At 42.1% G+C, this 22,325-nt stretch overlaps 1 protein-coding gene across 4 annotated transcripts in view; it reads right to left on the bottom strand.

Moving 5' to 3' along the window:
• unc13d (unc-13 homolog D (C. elegans)) overlaps positions 1 to 22,325 on the bottom strand; it is a 169,320-nt gene that overhangs the window by 86,808 nt on the left and 60,187 nt on the right. For all 4 annotated transcript variants that reach the window (XM_060844631.1, XM_060844633.1, XM_060844632.1 and 1 more), the window contains 10 exons: positions 20,532 to 20,576; positions 18,724 to 18,792; positions 12,175 to 12,253; positions 11,355 to 11,462; positions 11,061 to 11,153; positions 8,876 to 8,979; positions 8,122 to 8,245; positions 5,301 to 5,425; positions 2,411 to 2,501; positions 670 to 726 (listed from right to left, as the gene is read on the bottom strand). In XM_060844631.1, coding sequence (XP_060700614.1) covers positions 670 to 726; positions 2,411 to 2,501; positions 5,301 to 5,425; positions 8,122 to 8,245; positions 8,876 to 8,979; positions 11,061 to 11,153; positions 11,355 to 11,462; positions 12,175 to 12,253; positions 18,724 to 18,792; positions 20,532 to 20,576 — 895 coding nt within the window. The remainder of the gene's footprint in view (positions 1 to 669; positions 727 to 2,410; positions 2,502 to 5,300; positions 5,426 to 8,121; positions 8,246 to 8,875; positions 8,980 to 11,060; positions 11,154 to 11,354; positions 11,463 to 12,174; positions 12,254 to 18,723; positions 18,793 to 20,531; positions 20,577 to 22,325) is intronic.

Below are 22,325 nucleotides of genomic sequence, written 5' to 3'. Positions count from 1 at the left end.
AACCTAAATTGCCAGTTCACTTTTACTAGCTCTGCATTTAAGCCTTCCTAATTGCTCCTGTTTAAATGTAAAAGTAGTAGTCTTGGACCCACTTCTCTCCCTTTAAGCTGTATGTAAAATTCAAAAGTATTACAGTTGCTGCACCTCGGTACTTTCATTATAGGGTGAGAAATTAAACTCGTATCATTGTTCAAACAAGTTCTAACATAGCCTGCTTGATGGTTAGTACCATAACATTCTGGTCTAAGAAATTATCCCAAAAACATTCAATGAATCCATTATCTACACTATTCTTTTCTCATCTTATTTTTTTACACTAGATGTGTGGGCTTGAAATCACAATGATAATTACCAAACCTGTTACCTGTTTATTTCTTCCTTGTCCTCTGTAGTTACTGTTGGGATTCCTGAAGAAGGGCTCATGCCTGAAACGTCGATTCTCCTGCTCCTTAGATGCTGCCTGACCTGCTGCGCTTTTCCAACAACACATTTTCAGTTACTGTTGGGAGGCTTGTACACAACTCTAACAAATATCCTCTTGCCTTTATCATTCCTCATCTCTACTCACACTGCTTCTGATCCTGATTTCCTGAATTTAGGTCATTCCTTCCTACTGTGCCAATGTAATTTTCAATGAACAGATTCTTTATAATTCAGTAACTATTGTACCTTTATCATGGGTTCCAGTAATTGTTTATGGACTTGATACCAGTCCCTGGTGCCACTCTGTAGTGGAGAAAAAAAGGGATATTCATAACAGAATGTTCAAAACATACAATCCAATCTCACAGTCTAATTTCACATTCGTGATACATTCCTGAGCCAATATACAGTGCAACCTCCCGGTCATGACACCAGCCCTCCAGCGTATCTCCTCCACTTCATGCACCACTGCCCTTGAACTCCATCCCTCCCAACGCAACAAGGACAGAACCCCACTGATCCTCACCTTCCACCTCACCAAACTCCACATACAACACATCATCCTCCACCACTCCCACCTCCAAACGGACCCTACCACCAGAGATATATTTCCCTCCCCACACCTATCAGCATTTCAAAAAGACCATTCCCTCTGCAACTCTCTTATTAGGTCCATACCCCCTACCAGCCCACTTTTGGCACCTTTCCCTGCTACCACAGGAAGTGCAAAACCTGCGCCCACACCACTCCCCTCACCTCAGTCCAAGGCCCCAAGGGATCCTTCCACATCTGTCAGAAATTCACCTGTACCTCTACAAATGTCATCTACTGCATCCGTTTTGGCTCCTCTACATCGGGGAGACAGAACACCTTCTTGCGGATCATTTCAGAGAACATCTCTGGGACACCCACACCCCACACTAACCCCACCGTCCTGTGGCTGAACACTTCAACTTCCCCTCCCACTCCATCAAAGACATGCAGGTCCTGGGCCTCCTCTATCGCCAAACCGTTACCACTCAATGCCTGGAGGAGGAACGCCTTGGGACCCTGCAACCACATGGGATAAATGTGGATTTCAACAGCTTCCTCATTTCCCCTTCCCTCCACATTATCTCAGTTCCCAAGTCTTCAACTCGGCTCTGCCCTCCAGACCCTCCATCACTGCCTCCTCTGATCTATCACCTTCTCCCTCACCTTCATCCACCTATCGTTTTCCCAGTTATCTCCCCCCAACCCCACTCCCCTCCCATTTATCTCTCAGCCCTGACCCACAAGCCTTAGGGCTTATGCCCGAAACGTCGATTCTCCTGCTCCTTGGATGCTGTCTGACCTGCTGTGCTTTTCCAGCACCACACTCTGATCTCCAGCAATCTGCAGTCCTCATTTTCTCCTAGTCATGATAGCAACCAATTTCCCATTAACTACACAATCAAAACTCTGATTCATTGAACAATTCACACTCCCATCATAATTTAACCTCCCAACAATCTAATCTCCCGTTCACAACACAATCCAATTGCCCAATCACAATATATTCAATCCTGCAATCACTGCACAATCTCCCCGTCACATTACAATCTTGTCGCTCAAATACCAAACAATTCTGTCTCATTCAATACACAATCCAATTTCCCAGTCACAGTACAATCTAATCTCACAATTCAATCTTTCATTCAATAGACAATCCAATCTCTGATTCATGAATGATTCAATCTCACAATTACTATACAATCCAAACTCCCAGTCAATCCAATTTATCATTTACATTACAATCCAGTCTCCCAGGCACTCCACAATCCAACCTCATATTCGTAACCGAATCAAACTTCCCTTCACCACACAATGTAATTGCCAAGAATACTTATAAAGACGTAGTCATACGCCCAGGAGCAGCTTTTAGGATTACTGTGAATCAAGTACTGTTTTTGCACAAAATCATGTCTATTATTAAAAGTTACAGTTATTGTTTTGGGGTGAACTGTACCTTAATCGCTTCCACAACTCTGTCATGGAGATCTGGAACTGAAGGGCAGAGTTTCAGAAAAGCCTTCATCTTGCAGATCTGCACCAGGACCCTGTGATGGAAGGACAGATTTTGTGAAAGAAACTCAGAAGTATATATCTCATGAACAAGAATATTAGACAATGCAGATTGTCTATTCCTATCATTCACCATGGTAATTTGGGACTACATGAATGTTCTTTCACTGTTGCTGGATTAAAATTCTGGAACTCTATTCCTAATAACATTGTGAGTGTGTCTTCATCACAAAGACTGCAGTAGTTGAAGAAAGTATCTCACCAGGTCATTAGGTTGGCCAACACATCCAGTCATACACCATAGAAACAGACCCTTCGGTCCAACTAGTCCATGTTGAACATAATCCCAGCCCATCTGCCTGAATATACCGGAACTGCCATTGTTGCAGATATCCCAGTTACCATGATCACTACTTTGCTCCATTAACCTTTTAATCAAAACACCTCTAATCTGTTCTTCAATGTAGGCCCAATTTCAACCTCAATCATTAGCCTTGGAATAATGTTTCTCCTGCTCTCTGTTCTAACCCTTACTTTGAATCTTGAATCTATGATAACTCCTAATAAAAAATAAATAGAAACAGATTGCTTCTAGCCACACTAGCCAAGCCTTTCTTCATTTTAAACATTCTTAACATAATGCCCTGTTACAGTAAGTCCTCACTTAAAGTTGTAGTTGCATTTCTGAAAGTTGTGACTCAATGCAAAATGATTTTGAGCGAATCATGGGTTCCCAGGAATCAATGCTAAAGCTAAAGTTAGATTCCTTCAGACATTCCTCACTCAGAAAAATATACATTGAAATACTGTACCACAGATGTGCAGCATTGTGCATTTTTAGCAGAAATGACTTGCAAATTAAAATATATTACCAAATATAAAATTAATACTTAAATAATAATTACAACACTACTGAAAATGGATTATCAATACTCACATGTCATTTTTGATTTTAATACCTGAGATTTCCATGTACACTGTTGACTTAAAATGACTGCTGTGATATCCTGACATACCCAAAAATAATACATGAAGCCAGCTGCTTCAGAATGATCAGTTTATCCAAGAGGCACTGAAACTCAATGAGGCATCAAGAAATTTGCATCTCTTGTTTCATTCGGACATGGATGCATATATTGAGGGATGTAAAGTTACCTACAACCTTCCAGCTTGGAATGAAACAATGACACAGATGCCAGTATCCATAAAGGAATGGTTATCAACAGCAGCCTTTGAGTAAGAGAGGCCTGAGATAACAACATGGATTGATAACAGCTGACAATCTTTCACTCCCTCTTGCTTTCAACCTCTTTCAAAAAGCAACAAATTGCAGGCTTCGCCACTCCCGAGGAAGGATGACAACAGTGAAACTGTTGGGACTCAGCGTTCACTCTTAAAAATTTTAATCTGCAACTGCCCTGTCTGCATAGACAACCTCCTTCCCCCCCCCCATCTACTTTTTAATTTTATTACTTGTGTTGTGTGCATGTGTTACAGTAAGCAAACTCTGCTGTCTGTCACTTAAGGAAGCATTGGAATTGGCTCTCCTACATTTTTGACTTGAATTAACTAGGTTTATTCAAGTCCAATATACCGGCCACCGCAACGGACAGCTGGAACTGACAACCGGAAGCGGCAGATTCAAACCACTACAAATGCCGGAGGAAAGATCACAGAAGCACTTCACAGGAGGCTCCCAAGCACTGAGGATGTCACCTAGACAGGGGATGAAACATCTGCAACACAAATTCCCAGCTCGGCGAACAGATCCACAACAATAGGACATACACTCACCACACTCCACTGTATGTTTACCCTGACCAGGCTCTGCCTAGTGGCAGATGTTGGTCAGTGCAACTAATAGCTGGGATGACCAACATGCTGCAGCTTCTGCCATTAGATGGAGTGCAGGATAATAGAATGAGTTCGGGTGTGAAGCAAAAACCAGAAGAACTCCAGGACTCAAGAGAGCAATGCCTGAGGGAGAGGCAAAGCCAGAGAATGAAAAACATGAAAGAACATTCACCAGGATGATGTTAGGTAAAGACATTCTTGAAATAGCTCCACACGGGCTGGTATCCCGTCACCAAGTTACCCTTTACTTACACATGGAAAATCCTTGACACTGAACCAGCTTCCACAACATTTGAATCTTTCTTTGCACTTATGTTTCCTCCTAATGGACAGCATCCTACTGAGGTCGTGCTGTCCTCTCTCTCTTAGCTTAATATCTTCCTGTTGTGTGAGACTCAAAACTGCATTGTGGTCTCAATGAGGTTTTCTTTTGGCTTCTTACTACCTTTTGGTTCTCATATTCTACACTTTCTGATAAAGCTGAGAATTCCATCATCTATTTTATAGCCTTTCATGTTCTCTGAACTATTACCTACAAATTCTGCTACTCTTCACAGTAACACACCCTTGTTCCACTCAGAATATAATTACTGCTTTAGGCATTGACATGAATCTTCTCCATAACCTATATGTGCTTCACCCTGCTGTAGGTTTCCAGTCCATTAGGTTTGCTTGCACTACCTCCATACAAATGAACATGTTATAAATGCTGCCAAGTTTGATGTCCTGAGATTACCGGCAGATATACACAGTGATCCGCATAATTTTGTTTCCAGAACTTCAGAGCGGTTACCTGCGTCCCCAGTACATCTCCACTAAACATTGTGGTCATTGTTAAAGTGAAGAGATTTGGGAATGGTCAGTGTGACAGCGTGTGGGGCTTGGGAATGGTCAGTGATACAGCATGTGGGGTCTGGGAATGGACGTGCTCTCCTGTGACAGGGGACCACAGTGCAGAACAACAGTTGGAAATAACTAACCTGAGCAGAGATTGTTGGCGTTCTGTAGACTTGTTGTCAAACATTGGAAAGACATCCCTGTACTTCTGGATAAGAGAAATTCCATAATCCAGGAATGACTTGAAAGACTCAGCTAGTTCATCTTGCTGTTAGGAAATTGGAATTCAGCATTTAATTTACTGGTCACCACAACATTTGTTAAACAACAGTCAAACACACAACACCATTCATGATATTCGATTGACTGTAATCTACCACCTTCAATCATGTTTAGGAGATAACTGTCAAATCTGCAGGAAAGTTACTTTTTCTTCATTATTTTTAACACTCATGGTCAGTCACTTTAACACAGAAGTATCATGCAAATCAATATTTCAAAAATCAGTGTCAGTAACAACAGGACAGCTACAGCACAGGGTTAGGTACAGAGTGAAGCTCCCTCTACACTGTCCCCATCAATACTCCCAGGATAGGGACAGCACGCATTTGATACAGTGTAAGCTCTCTCTAATCTTTTAAATTGAAAGTAAAGCTTCTTTGCTATTTAAAATTGCAATTAAAGATACCTCAACAACGTATCCATCAAACAACCCCAGGACAGGGACAGCATATTGGATACTGAGTAAAGCAACCTCTACTCATTTAAACTGAAATTAAAACTCCCTCCACACTGGGCCCCTCAATCACTCCAAGGTCAGAAATAACACAGGGTTGGACACTAGTAGGAGTCTCACAACCCTTTTAAATTGAAAGATATGCTTCCTCTACTCTTTTAAACTGAGAGTAAAGTTCCTCTCTATTAGGACAGGGACAGCATTGGGGCACATACAGAGTAAAGCTCTCTCTACTTTTTTCAGCTTCATCTATTCTTTTTTGAACTGAAATTAAACTCCCACCACATTGACCCAATCAAAACAGTCCCAGGACTGGATCTTCACAGTATTAAAGCAAACTCTTGCAAACCAAAAGTAAAGATTCCCACAGAACTGTCCCCATCAACTCTTACTAGGACTGGTAACGCATGGGGTTAGATACAGAGTAAAACTTGCTCTAATCTTTTAACTATAATTACAACAGCCTCCACACTACTCTCACTAAACACTAACAGGATTGACAGCTTGGGGTTATATACAAAATAACTCTCCTTCTACATTGTCCTCATAAAACACATTCAGCACATGTGCAGGATGGGGGTAAAAATGGAATAGAGCATTCTCTACTCTCTTAAACACCCTTCACATGAACACCCTTCATATCCTCATGATACAATCCGAGGACAGAGACAGCACGGGGTTAGATAGAATAAAGTTTCCTTAAATCCAGAGGGCCTCTAATATTTTCACCTGCAAATAAAGCTGCCTCTACACCACCCATAAGAAAATCCCAGTGCAAGGGCAGCATGTGGGTCGACACAGAGTGAAGCTCTCTCTAGACTGACCTCACCAAACACTTGCAGGACAAGCACAGCATGGGCTTAGATACAGAATAAAGGTCCCTCTACTCTTTTAAACTGAAAATAAAGCTTCCTTTATTCTTTTAAACTGAAAGCAAAATTCTCTCAACCCTTCACACATTACCAAGTCTGAGACAGCACAGGATTAAATACAGAATAAAACTCCCTCTACTCTTTTAAATTGAAAGCAATGCTCTCTCAACACTATCTCCATCAAACTCTCCCAGGACAGGTACAACATGGATTTAGATTTAGATACAGAGTGAAGTCTCTGAACATTCTCACAACCAAGTGCTATAGTTTCTACGGTTTCTGACTTCTCATGCGTGACTCTTAAGGTTAGAATCTCGCGCTCAGGTTTTCCAACTCTAGTTAATGCAGAAAGGATAGTCTAGATTCATAGATCATTTCAACTACAGAAGATGGCCTTTTGGCCCATGCAGCCTATCCAAAGATGTGCACGTTAAGTGAATTGGCTATGCCAAATTGCCCATAGTGTTCAGGGGTGTGTAGGTTAGGGGTAAATATAGAGTAATAGGGTAGGGAAATAGGTCTGGATGGGAAACTCTTTGGAGGGTCGGTGTGGACTTGTTGGGCCAAAGGGCCTGTTTCCACACTGTACAGATTCTCTGATTATTTGATAATTCTATGTCAGGTTTCTGTAGCGCAATCCAGTGAGTGCCATCTCCCCATTGTCACTCTGTAGCCCTGCAACTTTATCCATCATGTGTCTTTTCAGATAATCATGTTAGTGCTTTCATCACTCTCTACAGTTCCAGATTATTACCAAGTACTGCATAACAATGTTTATCCTTATATTCCCCCTATATATTTTGCCAAATCTTAAATCTTGACTCCACCCTTCTTGACCTTGCACCAACAGCTTATGACAACAACTTTTCTTCATCTACCTTAGCTAAACCTGATGTAATCCTGTATCCCTCAATCTTCTTGGCTGTAAGGAGAAGCCCAGTTTCTCTACCCTAACCTGTGGTTAAAGTCCCTTTTCGGTAGAAATATTCCAGAACACCACACCTGCACGCTCTCAGGGACGCATCTTTCCTAATGAATAATGATCTCCCCATTAACAGTTTTTGTATGTTCCTTGTTCACATTCTTGGACTGTACAACCCCACCCCCATCCCCCTCCAAACGTCTGATTTATACTCTCAGTGGGTCCTCCCAGTTCACATTTCCAGATGTGTCCCCAATTTGCAGTCTCTGTGTGTCTCCTGGTTCACACTCTCCGACTGTATCCTTTGATTTATAGCCTCTGTGTGTACAACCGCTACCCCCACCCCATCCAGTTCACAATCTTGGTCTGTATCCCTGATTTACAGTCTCTGTGTGTCCCCCTTGAAGACCCCACAGCTTGCAGTTCATACATACGGCCTCTTGCTGCAGTGTGACCTGTGCCAATCCCCACTGGTATTCAATGCTGGTGAGATGTTGGAGCAAGGAGATGAAGCTGACTTCCACATGGCGGTACAGTTTGCTATAGGCCAACCACTTCCTGTAATGAACAAGCCAATACACTAGGGTCAGGGTACAAAAGGAAATCCAAAAGGTCATAACCGAGGGCTGATAGAAGGAAGCTTAGCGTGCCTTGGAGGCATACTAGATAAACGCTTAGGATAAATGTCCCTATCTGTACAATATAGAAGAAAGACATATATTTAACTGCTACTTTTGTCACCTCTGGAAATCCCATAGCTCTTCATAACCAACGAAATGCTTGTTGAAATGCAGTGACAAGTTCTTTCTGTCAGCAGTAGGTAACATTTCAGTATTTTAAAGTTGTAATATGTTTTAATTTTTTACTCTGTTTTAGTGATTGTTAATTGTAAGGTAGGTTTTGAGTCAGGATGCTGGAAGCACTCTCTGATCTTTCAGTAGACTCTTTTTGCGAGGGCCCTCAGCTAAAGTTTGATCCAAACAAGAGCACTTTGTGTCTCATGAGTGCTACCCCTTGTGTTATGTCCCATAGTAAATATATTAGTGCAATTTTCAGAGAAATTCTGTAAAGACTATGGATATTTTGTTAGGAATATAAACTTAAAATTGGAAGTTTAGACAGTGATGTGTTACTCAGGACAAACTAGTTGCTCCATCTTTTCCGTAGTAATCGCAATCAGATACTCACGCCAGATCTTGGTGGAAGGGTGAGAGGTCATTCTGTGTAGCATGAAGTGACAAGATGGTGATGGCTGATGTACTGAGTTCCATTTCCCCTTGGATAACCTCAGCCTACAAAGTAAACAGTGAACAGTCACATCAAGCCAATCGCTGATGGAAATTCAATTTTTCAGAACTGGGATGAATTTTGTAATACATTTCATTTCTATACTCCTAATAGGGCCCTCTTTCCAATTTGGCCTCTAGTGTTGACCCTGAGTAACCCCAGGTAGCCTTCCAAATAGAACAGCAAATGTCCCAATCTGCCTTTCATTTCTCACCCTCAGGATGGAACCATCACCTCAAGCGTCCATTCTGAGACAGGATGAAGATTTGCATTTTCCCACAACAGCCCTGTCTGTGTGAACTGGGTATTGTCTCTTTTACCCGATTTTCTTCTCTAGATCTATACCCATTTAGCAGTAGGCTATTCTCCTCCAGGAATGGTATGGGTATGGGGTCAGGATGTTCATATGAATAAGGATAAGCTGGACTCTGCATAGAAAGAATATTCAGGGATATCTGTGAAGATTAGTAGTGTGCTGATGTGTCTTTACACAGAGTGACAAATCTTCATCTACACAACCTGAATTAAAAGCGCAATTGTTCACTTTGGCAAAAGGATTAAATTTAATCTAAAAATCAGAAAAATGGAAGAATTGCGGCAGAAATTCTGTTTATGATGTGTGTCAATCTCACGAAAGATTTTTCCATTATGTTTATCAGTGTTAATATTCTGCAGGTGAATTTAGACTCCGTGGGCTAACTTTTGAATTAATTTATGGGTTGGAATGGGCTGGAGACTGAGTAGTTGGAAAATTGGGAAGAAGGGTTAAAAGAGGATTTGGGGCTGGACTGCCCCACTGACATGACATTCTGGCCACTCTGGGAATGGAGTGAAACTGTGCCTGAAGACCTATTCCTTTCAATGCTGGCTTTTTACTAGCAGTGGACAGGCTCCACATCGTGGGGAGGATGCCTTGTGAATCCTGGCAGCCTCCCTGCAAACTCAGAGTTGAGATGGGTTGTCAGAGGGCTGTATTCAGGTATTATGTGGTCTCGAAAGTGTTCCCATGTAGCAGCGGCCACATCTTTGGGAACCTTCTCAACACCATACTAACCAACCATGCACATCACCACTGTGACCTTGTTGATTGGTACCAGAAACCCCTGACTCCACTTTCCATGCTGCCTGTTCTGGTTGGTGCAGTCCCAGCAGTGACCACCCCTCTCGGGGGCACTGCTGAGCATAAAGGGCTGTTGATCCTCTGATCAATTGGCAGACCTTGCTCGTCAGACTTAGTCCCATAAAGGAATGAGTGCCCAACAGCAGCTTGGGATAGAGACTGTTTGGGGCTTCTCAGGAGGATTAATCAGGTTCATCAGCTGGCCTGAAAAAATCCAGCCCCTTTTGTATGTTTAATGAGGTAAAAACCACCAGGTTCACAGGATTATGTCTCATGCCCTAGCAGCATTAGACAGATGCCCAATGTCAGGTAATCATATATAATTGTTCAAGGCAGATGCCTGATAAATGTTTCAATCCATTCAGTAATGGATCCAACATCTGTTTCACATCAGTGGTCCACATTTTACCAGGCAGCTGTGCCAGGCGTGTTCCATTCAGCTTTTAGTTTTGTCTTTTCCTGCTCTTTGCACACACCATTCCAGTACACACACACTAACGTTATATATTTTCTATATGTTAGGCCACATAGCATATACCACAGAAATTTAGGTCTTCTTGAGACAGATAACTGAAAGTTTATTCACGACTAACTATGTTGACTAATATGACTTGCGTTGGTAGTCTGGGTTATGTGCTTACTTAGGTCTTACTTACATGAGATATTTAGTTAACTGACTGCCTAGCTGGTTGGCCAGCTGCTCACTGGCTTCTAATAGACTAGTTGATTGTCCAGAGAGTAAAATGGAGACCCTTTGTTCAAAATCATCACAAGTGATGATGCTATCTAACTGCTTTAAAGATATCATGCCATTCTGAGATCTGAGCAATAATACAATACCAGCTGCTAGGCCAACTCTACAATGACCCCCATTCAACTCTCTCTCCGAAATTACCCACATGCTCACTCCTACTTGTTCCATTGCCAGCCATGCACCATCTCACCCTTCATCACAAATATGTGTACCTGCTTCTGCAGTCGATCATACTGTACAAATTGTTGCAGCAGATTGCGATGGATGCGGAACACTGGCTCTTGTTTGCTCAGTGAGGTATCCCTCTGTGAACAGAAACATTGTGTATAAATCCTCCTTCTGTTAGATTCTTCAGTAAATTACACATAGTGTGAGAATCAGCCTCCACTAAATTCACTTCACGAAAACAACAGAGGATGAGAACCTCTTGTAGCATTTAGTTTAATGCTCTCTTTTACTCAATAGCATACTGCGTTTGTATATGGCATGATCTATACTATCTCTACCTCTTCATGGATAAGTTTTAGCTGGAGATGGCATTTCCCACGATCAGGATATGTCTCAGTACAAGGTCCTAGAGAATACCATTTATCTTCAGGAGTATATGGCAGATCCTGTCAAATACAACAGTAAAACATAAGAGAGAACAAACAAAACATTGAATCCATAACTGTCACACAAACTATACATCTTATTCAATCCTCTCCTGTCAGTTCTGGTGTTTGGGCTGAGACATTCAATCCTCAAAAAACAGCATCAATAAACAATAACTGATTAATTTAGACTCAGCTGATGAAACAAGACATTTGAATATATTTCAAGAAGGAATTAGACAGCTTCTTACTAACAAATGAGATGCAAAACTGCGGATTGAGTGGTCAAATAGACTGAAAGTCTCTCGTCTGAAAATATCACTATCAAAATAATACCTGTTGGAAATCATCTTTTCATCAGTACATCTGCATTTCATTGGCTTTAGAGCACTTTAAGTTATCCAGTGGTCATGAAAGGTGTGATAGAAACCACTCTGCACTGGTTTGTATAATTCTCTGCAGTGTTAAAAGGCTGCACTCTGTGTCTAGACCAGAGGGTTCTGGGGTTTTGTTATCAGTGTTTACTGTGTTTCCTGAAACACTCTGATTGGATCTAGTAGGTCTGATTCAGCATGTGCTGGTATGGACACAGGACAATCAGGTCAGGCATCAGCCACTTGGTATAAACATCTGATGAAGACTCATGTGTGAAGCGCCTTGATCCTACTGAATAGTGGAGCAGGTTCAAGGGGCTGGGTCCACTCTCAGTTAAAGTCCACCCATACTGTCTCACCTGTAATTTAATGATCACATTTCCCAGAAAATCGTCCTGTTCATGCTTTCGAGCAGCCTTCTTCACATCTTTGAAAATCCTGTACCATGAATCACAATTGGTATTAGGCACCAAGAATCCATCAGACAGTAAGTTACAGACCCATCTAGCAGCCAAATCACAGACACCAGAATCATCATTGAGTTTCAGGCTGAATAGTCAAGGCAGATACAATTGACCTGTGGTGGGATAGTGGGAGGTCCTTCATGTATAGAGTAAATGGAGAGGGTATCAGGTTGGAGACTGCTTAGAGAAGGGAATATGGATTGGCACTGAAAGAATGATGGACTGGTGATGAGATTGGGGTGTGTAGGTTAACGGTTAGGGGAAAGTAACATTGTTGGATTGGCATAGATTATTCAGTGAAATGTGGCATCTACAGAAGTTAGGGAGTATTGGATTGGGGAATCTGGGATATGAAGGTAGTTGTGAACTGTAGATGGGGATGATGGGGAATACTGAGCTGGAGACAAGTGTTTCACTAATGCGTGTACCCTAGAACTTTGTGGGAAGCTAGGAAAGTGATTGCTGGGCCTCTTACTGAGATATATGTATCATTGATAGTTGCAGGTGAGGTGCCAGAAGACTGGAGGTTGGCAAACGCGGTGCCACTATTTAAGAAAGGTGGTAAGGACAAGCTAGGGAACTATAGACCAGTGAGCCTGATGTCGGTAGTGGGCAGATTGTTGGAGGGAATCCTGAGGGACAGGATGAATATGTATTTGGAAAGGCAAGGATTGATTAGGGATAGTCAACATGGCTTTGCGCATGGGAAATCATGTCTCACAAACTTGATTGAGTTTTTTGAAGAAGTAACAAAGAAGATTGATGAGGGCAGAGCGGTAGACGTGATCTATCTGGACTTCAGTAAGGCGTTCGACAAGGTTCCCCATGGGAGACTGATGAGCAAAATTAGATCTCATGGAATACAGGGAAAACTCGCCATTTGCATACAGAGTTGACTCAAAGGTAGAAGATAGAGGGTAGTGGTGGAGGGTTGTTTTTCAGACTGGAGGCCTGTGACCAGTGGAGTACCACAAGGATTAGTGCTGGGGCCTCTACTTTTCATCATTTATATAAATGATTTGGATGTGAGCATATGACACCAAAATCGGAGGTGCAGTGGACAGCAAAGAAGGTTACCTCAGATTACAACAGGATCTTGGTCAGATGGGCCAATGGGCTGAAAAGTGGCAGATGGAGTTTAATTCAGATAAATGTGAGGTGCTGCATTTTGGGAAAGCAGATCTTAGCAGGACTTATACACTTAATGGTAAGGACCGAGGCATTGTTGCTGAACAAAGAGACCAGGTTCATAGCTCCTTGAAAATGAAGATGCAGGTAGATAGGATAGTGAAGAAGGCGTTTGGTACACTTTCTTTTATTGGTCAGAGTATTGAGTACAGGAGTTGGGAAGTCATGTTGTGGCTGTACAGGACATTGGTTAGGCCACCGTTGGAATATTGCGTGCAATTCTGGTCTCCTTCCTATCAGAAGGATGTTGTGAAACATGAAAGGGTTCAGAAAAGATTTACAAGGATGTTGCCAGTGATGGAGGATTTGAGCTATAGGGAGAGGTTGAATAGTCTAGGGCTGTTTTCCCTGGAGCATTGGAGGCTGAGGGGGTGACCTAATAGATGTTTATAAAATCATGAGGGACATGGATAGGATAAATAGACAAAGTCTTTTCACTGGGGTCGGGGAGTCCAGAACTAGAGGGCATAGGTTTAGGGTGAGAGGGGAAAGATATAAAAGAGACCTAAGGGGCAACTTTTTCACTCAGAGAGTGGTACATGTATGGAATGAACTGCCAGAGGAAGTGGTGAAGCTAGTACAATTTAAGAGGCATTTGGATGGGTATATGAATAGGAAGGATTTGAAGGGATATGGGCCGGGTGCTGGCAGGTGGGACTAGATTGGGTTGGGATATCTGGTCAGCCTGGAAGGGTGTGTTTCCATACTGTACATCACTATGACTTATGCAATTTAGAATTATCCATTTTGAGTACATTGAAATTAATTCTGTACGATAATTAAACTTTGTGAAGTAATAATTAACATTTTCCACTCATCAAACTCTGTCACTGTGGCACTGTTTGCGATTCAGTTTTGTCAATATAGACACTTCCACGAACCAACGTTTTGCAATCCTGATCTCACTAACAATCCATGAATTAGGCATTTAAAATGGAGAATGACCACAGTCAAGACTGTGGCGGCACGGTGGCACAGTGGTTAGCACTGCTGCCTCACAGCGCCAGGGACCTGGGTTCAATTCCCGCCTCAGGCGGCCAACTGTGTGGAGTTTGCACGTTCTCCCCGTTTCTGCGTGGGTTTCCTCCGGGTGCTCCGGTTTCCTCCCACAGTCCAAAGACGTGTGGGTCAGGTGAATTGGCCATGCTAAATTGCCCCTAGTGTTAGGTAAGGGGTATATGTAGGGATATGGGTGGGTTGCGCTTCGGCGGGTCGGTGTGGACTTGTTGGGCCGAAGGGCCTGTTTCCACGCTGTAAGTAATCTAATCTAAAAAAAAGACATAACCAAGAGATAATCTAGTGTGCACATGGTGAAGTCACCGTAGTGACACGTAACATAGTAACTGAAAATTTACGATTTATTTGGGCAGATTCAATATGGTTTTACAAAAGTAAAATTGTATTTAACCAATCTATTCAGGATTTTTATGAAGGTGTAACCAGTGGAGATCAGGGGGAACCAGTGATGTCGTTTATTTTGATCTGAGAAGGTAATAGGGACAGGAACTTCTGCTCCCCTGCCAGATATGAAGCTACAGGTGATGGGGGGGGGGGGGTTGGCATATAGAATCCTATTGACGGTCTTTCCACCTAACCATCAGTACCAACCACTGTGTATGATTTAAATAGGCAGGAGATCTTCAGGCAGCCTGCTTGTCTTTAGGCCTGATGAGGCCCTTAAAGGGTCAAATACTGAGGGCCTTATCCTGCTGCCACTAATATTTTACATAAGGGAAGGCCTGCACAGGCTGCCATCAGACAAGATACCGGTACTTCCCTCTGGATTTCTTGGGCCAGTGGAGGCACCCCATCTACCAGAACCCCCGACCCCCACCCCCACCATTCATCAAGATTTCTGACTCCATGTGCGGTGGAACTGCCTGCAGTTGCAGCAATGGCCTTTACTCCAAGCTGGCACTAATTGGCTGGCAGCTCTTTAAGGTGAGAATTCTTACTGACAAAGGCAAGGAAATCTTGCCTTAAAGAAACAAATGACAACAAGGCAGATGCTGGGGTTGTGGGCAGGCTTACCTCACCAATTTTCTAGTTGGAAGGAAGCATGATAGCAGCATCTCCAATGAGCCCCAGCCTGAAGTTGCTATACCAGATTAAGAGTCATCAAATTGGGAGTATGGTATCAACATGGATTGAGGATCGATTAAATGACTGAAAGATGTGATTAGTGAAGAGCTGTAAGATGCAGATATTCACAAACTATGTTTAGATACCCACACATTTAGATAAAAGAATGAGTTGGAAAAAAATCCATGTTTGCTGACAATACAAAGCTAAATTGAAATGCCATAATGAGGTTATTTTACACATGTTATGAATTGAAAAATTGGAAGCAGGTCGAATATAACGTAGACAAATGAATGAAAAAGTAGAGTATGTTTTGAAGGGTGGAGTTGTTATGAGGAGAGATTATACAAACCAGACCTATTTTCAGTAGAATTTAGAAGATGGTATGATTGAAGTCTTCAAGATATTAACAGGAAAACATGGGTATATAAAGATAAACTGTTTTCACTAGTTGGGGGATTCTAGAATTAGATAGAACATAGAAAAGTACAGCACATAACAGGCCTTTGGGCCCACAATGTTATGCCGAGGATTAATCCTAATGTAAAATAAAATAACTTAACCTACGCACCCCTCAATTCACTTTAATCCATGTGCATGTCCAGCAGTTGCTTCAATGTCCCTAATGACTCTACTTCCACCACCACTGTTGGCAACGCATTCACAACTCTCTGCATAAAGAACCTACCTCTGATGTTCCCTCTATACCTTTCTCCTCATGCCAGTCAATCCTGCTGTGGGGAAAAGTCTCTGGCTATTGACTCTGTCTATGTCTCTCTTTACCTTGTATACCTTGATCAGGTCACCTTTCTTCTGCCTTCTCTCCAGAGAGAAACATTCGAGCTTAGTCAACTTCTCTTCATAAGGCAAGCCCTCCAGTCCAGGCAGCATCCTGGTAAACCTTCTTTGCACTCTCTTCAAAGCCTCTGTATCTTTCCTATAATAGGGTGACCAGAACTGGACACAATATTCCAAGTGTGGTCTCACCAGGGATTTATAAAGCTGTAGCAAAACCTCGCAGCTCTTAAACTCGATCCCTCAGTTAATGAAAGCCAAAATACCATATGCTTTCTTAACAACCCTATCCACTTGGCTGGCAACTTTGAGGGACTTGACACATGTATTTGAATTAGGGTCATAATCTGACAATTAGGGTCAGACCATTCAGGAGAGATGTCAGGGGTGGGTTCTTTACCCAGAGAGTGGTGGGGGCATGGAATGTGCTGCCCGTGGGAGTGGTAGAGTCAGAATCATTGGCGACCTTTAAGCGGCAATTGGATAGGTACATGGATGGGTGCTTAATCTAGGATAGATGTTCGGCACAACATCGTGGGCCGAAGGGCCTGTTCTGTGCTGTATTGTTCTATGTTCTATGTTCTAGATGTTAGAAAGCACCTCTACCCACAAAGGGTGGTAGCTGTTGAGAACTCTCTTCCATAATTGGCTGATCAGTTTATTTTAAATCTGGGATAAATACATTTTTGTTAAGCCAAGGTATTAAGGGACACGTGGCAAGTATGTAGAGTTAGGCCAGAGATCAGCCACGGTCTCCCTCAATGGTAGAACAAGCTCAAAGGAGCTGAATGACTTATTCCTGGTCCAATGAAAGACAGTTAAAACATGTATCTGACATGCAGGTATAGAAGTATTTAGGAAGACAATAGTTTATTAAATTCTCTTGCAAAGCGTTTGGAAGAGAACAGTAAGAAAGTATTGCTATAAAAAACCAGTGGGATCACACCTGGTGCGTTGAGTATTGTTTTGATTTCTCTACTGAAGGAAGGATACAGTTGTCTTAAAGGGAAACAACAAAGGTTCATTAGAATGATACCTGGGATGATACCACTATCTTTTGAAGTTAAAAATCACACAACACCAGATTTTGGTGTCTCCAAATCATTGTCTTTTGAGGAGAGATAGATAAAGGGGGCCCATATTTTTTGGAGCTTAGAAGAATGAGAGGTAATCTCATTGAAACTCATTTTAAAAAAATGAGAAAGATTGACAGGGTAGATACTGGGAGGTTATTGCCCTTGGCTGAAAGACTAAATACACTGTCTCAGGAGAAGGAATTGGATATTTAAAACCTGAGATGAGGAGAAATGTCTTCATTTTAAAAAAAAATTAATTTGTGGGACATTGGTGTCGCTGGCATTGTCCATCCTTAATTGCCCCAGCAATTAAGAGTCAAGTACATTGCTGTGGGTCTTGAGTCTAATGTAGGCCAGACCAGGTTAGGATGGTAGATTTCCTTCCTCAAAGGACCTGAGAGAACCAGATGGGCTTTTACAACAATTAATAATGATTACATAGTCACTGTTGGGCAAGCCTTTTTATTACAGAATTGAAATTTCACTACCTGCAATGGTGCGACTTGAACTCATGCCCAGAATATTAGCTTGGATTTTGGATTAGAAGTCCAAGATATTTATTTCACACACATACTGTACAGACATTGAGATTAAGAGGTTTCTCAACACAAAAGAAATCAAAATGGAGAGGGTGGGCAGGTGATTGAGGTCAGAGTTCATGAGAAGCAGAGCAGGATCGAGGGCCTTTGTGACCTACTCCTGGCACTACACTTGATCTTCAATAATAGGGGTTTTGAAGTGGCCCTTTGGGTATAGAACTCCTGTTTTCACACACACAGGTGAACAGGCCCTTCACCTTCCAATACCTGGCCACAGCCTCCTAACCATTACCTCCACCAACTCCTTGTGCACTTCTAGAGATGGAAGACTGTGTTCAGAGGAAAAACTGACCAAAGCAACCATTAGTAATTCATCAGCAAATCGCGAGGGAGGGTGAGCAGTTGTGTGGCGAGAGCAATAAACAGAGAGACCAAAATGGAAGGTCTGCAATTAGGTGGAGAGCTGAAGTGGTTAACGACAAAAGTGATTATGAAAAAAGTATTAGTAATAGGACAAGTAAAGCTACAAAAAGATGTCTCCAGGGGAGGTGTAAGTTGTTGAATCGGAACCACTACCAGTACCTGCTGTCGAAGAATAAGGGTAGGGGACCCCATCCTAAATGGTCATCATCTAAAAATCAATGTACAGCTAAAATAACAGGAATTTCAGGCATTGTATATTCTGTGATGGATCCATCAGTATCTGTCACCATCGCAAGGCAATCAGATCTCACAAATCAGACAGCAGTGAGTCACTCACTCACCTCTTCAGTCCAACAATGCCTTGGATCTCTCCCAGTCGGTGTTTCACAGACTCATCATTATCCAGGTCCCTGAAAACAAACAACCTCTTAACCAAGAGAAAAGTATTCAACATCAAACTTACAAAAACTTACATTAACATAGCATCTGCAGTGTAGAAAATTATCCTAAGGCCCCTCATAGAAATGTACATGAAGGATGAAGAGTGTTTTTCTATGCTGTAGGTCATTATGATTCTGAGCCAAATGTGGAGATATTAGGAAGTGATACAAAAGCTTGGTCAAGGGAGTATGATTGAATTTATATCTTAAATGAGAAAGGCAGAATGGTTTAGGGAGGGAATTCCAGAAGTCAGTCAGCTGAAGGCAAGCTGCCAATGGAGGGGCAGAAAAATTCAAGGGCACCCATGAAGCCACAGATGGAGGATGCAGGTTATTCAGAAGATCAAGAGCCTGAGAATGTTAAAGAGACAAAGAAGATTGAGACCACATACAGATTTGAGTGTAAGGTTGTGAATCTTTTAAGTTGACGAGTTCACAGGTGAGGGTAAACAGGAACTGATATCCAGAGTAAGATATTGGATGATTTCTTGCTGGTTGATAGGCTGTGTGAACTGCAGAATCTAGAGTAATCTGTGTGTGAGACATAGTGTTTGACTCCTCTTCTGACTTCTTTAACGGGGTAACTATGACCTCTCTGAAGTTAGACAGTATGTGTCATATATTTAATGTATAAAAGTCTCTGGAGAATGTACTCTAGCCTGTTTGGTATTTCTTCGGTCTTAGGATTTTTGTCTATAATGTATCTTTGATCACCCATATGCTCATTGACCTAGACTAATGCCTTGTCTTAATTTTAAGATTCTTATCCTAGTTTTCAAATTTCCTTTTGCCCTCATTCTTCCCTATCTCTGTAATCTTCACAATCCTCTGAGATATCTGCACTCCATTAGTTCTGGTCTATTGTTCATTCTGATTTTAGTTCAGTTGCCTAAGCCCCAAGTTCTGGAATTCCCTCTCTGAACCTCTTCCTCTCTAGCTGTCTTTCCTCCTTTTAAGATGCTCCCTAAAACCACTCTCTCCTTGACAAAGACTTTGGACACATAATCTAAAACCTCCTATCTGGCTCAATATTTGTGAAACTCCTTGGGACATTAGGACAAAGATGTTACATAAATGTAAACTTGTTGTTGTAGTATAGTTTTACACGGAGGAGGACTGTATATGATTTCCAGGGTGACACAATCCTGGTGTGGCAATGTTTTCCCCAGCTGCCTCTCATGGCTCTGTTTAAACCTAGATTGTCGAAGAGTGTAGTTCTGGAAAAGCACAGCCGGTCAGGCAGCATCCAAGGAGCAGGACAGTCGATGTTTTGAACATGAACTCTTCATCAGGAATGAGGGGGTGACCCAAGGGGGCTGAGATATGGAGGGAGGAAGTAGCTGGGAAGACGATAGGTAGATGAAGGTGAGGGGATGATGGTGATAGTCGGAGCGCAAGGTGGAGCAAATAGGTGGGAAGAAAGATGGATAGGTAGGACAGTTCAAGAGGGCAGTGCCGAGTTGGAAGGTTGGATCTAGGATAATACACGGAGAAGGGAAGTGAGAGGAAATCTAGAGTATATGTAAGTACAGAACTATGGAGAGACAACAGGGCAGTGAAATTAGTTTAGGATTGCTCACATGCAATGGATTAAATTACCTACTCCTCTATTGGTTCAATGTCATTTCAGATATATTCCGAAAAGCTGCCATGTCCTAGTGTACCCTCAACACCCTCCCAGCAAAATAACACCAAGTGGGATCACTCACCACATGTCCATGTGCAATTCAGTATGTTGGACATCCTTGACTTGACTGCAACAAAAGAGACAGTAATTATTAACAGAGATTTTTGGAATGAGGACAGTGATAATAGATTCCAGTCAATTCATTTGAATGAATGATATGGGCAATATAGTTAGTATAATGGCTTATGCTGCAGGGTTACAGCAAGTCTCTAGTGTCATGGACGTCGATCTTTTGTCTTTTTGTAACAGAGCTGACCCCGTCCTCTGTCTGTGCCTCAATTAGCCAAAATCCGGAAGGAATCTCCTGCCATTTGCTGAATCCTTCACACTGCCTCCCTAGCTGATCCTGATAGTTTTGTGTCTGTCCCCAGATAGAGCAAAAGATCATACAGGTTTAACACTATTCAGATCTGACCTAAGCCAGGTCAGTGCTGAATTAGCTGATGTTGGGGTTTAGGATGGAGAGGCAAAAGAAGGCTTCCTTGAGGAGTTCCAAGAAAAAAAAGTGGAGGACAGGAGAATATCGTGGCTATGAGAGATACTCTTGGTGTTAAGGTTTTTTCAGCACTTATCTGGATTTACTCATTTCCTTGGGATAGTCATTACAGTTTTTATAAGTTTTGCATTATTTTTTGAACTTTTAAATAAATCAAAATCAAAGAAACAGTACTTTAAAAGGAGAAAGGAGAGAGAGTTTCAGGACAGAAACCATGTTGCAAGGTCTAAAACTGAGGAATTGCATAAGACTCTGAGATCAGCTCCTTATGAAGAAGCTAACAAGTGTTGTTTCATAGCTGTCAGAGAAATTGCAACAGCTCTGGAGCTCGGGTCTCACTGAAACAACAAACCAGTAGTGCAGTTTCATAGCTGACATGGGAGGTCTAATGTCCAGCTTCACATGTAGCTGCACAGGTATCTGATTTGTTTTGTTAAAAACCACTGCTTGAAATTACAGGAGAAGAGGACGACCTTTGGATTTTCAGCTTGATCAATTAAGTGTTTGATTTTTAAGACTTATAAAACTTGTGGAGTTGAAATGCCCATCAGCCATGACTGAATGGCAGAGTGGACTGGATGGGCCAAATGGCCTTACTTCCACTCCTATGTCTTATGCTCTTAAACTTCTAGGTCAATCTGTTTTCTTTTTGTAACTGTAACAGTGAGTAAGGTGAGGGCAATGTTTTTAAGATTCTGTGTGTCCTGAGATCTGTCTCTTGATTCACTTTCAATTTTAACGCGGGACTGGTAGCTCAGTGGTTAGCACTGCTGCTTCACAGCACCAGGGACTGCTGTTCAATTCCAGCCTTGGGCGACTGTCAGTGTGGAGTTTGCACATTTTACCCATGTCTGTGTAGGTTTGCTCTAGTTAGTCCAAAGGTGTACAAGTTAAATGGATCAGCCATGCTCAACTGTCTATAGTGTCCAGGGATGTGCAGGCTAGGTGGATTAGCCAGAGTCAAAAAGTGTAGTGCTGGAAAAGCACAGCCGGTCAGGCAGCATCTGAGGAGTAGGAGAGTCGACGTTTCGAGCATAGGCTCTTCATCAGGAATATGTTGCATCATCGGGAATGTAGTGGATTAACCATGGGAAATGCAAGATTACAGGGTTGGGTAGCAGTTGGGTCTGGGTGGGATGCTCTTTGGTGGGTTGGAGTGAACCCGATGGGCTGAGTGAACTGCTTCTATACTGTAGGATTCAATGGTCAAAGATTGGTATTATTTTGCCAGATCGGTGTTTTTGAGTAGTAAGACTGTGCTAAACTGTATTTTTGCACAAAGTATGTTGTGTTTATTTTTAGATAATTTCTGTAGATTGT

This window comes from Hemiscyllium ocellatum, chromosome 25 (assembly GCF_020745735.1).
Source record: "Hemiscyllium ocellatum isolate sHemOce1 chromosome 25, sHemOce1.pat.X.cur, whole genome shotgun sequence".
In the NCBI taxonomy this organism is placed as follows: domain Eukaryota; kingdom Metazoa; phylum Chordata; class Chondrichthyes; order Orectolobiformes; family Hemiscylliidae; genus Hemiscyllium; species Hemiscyllium ocellatum.
This window is presented reverse-complemented; position numbering and strand designations above follow the sequence as displayed.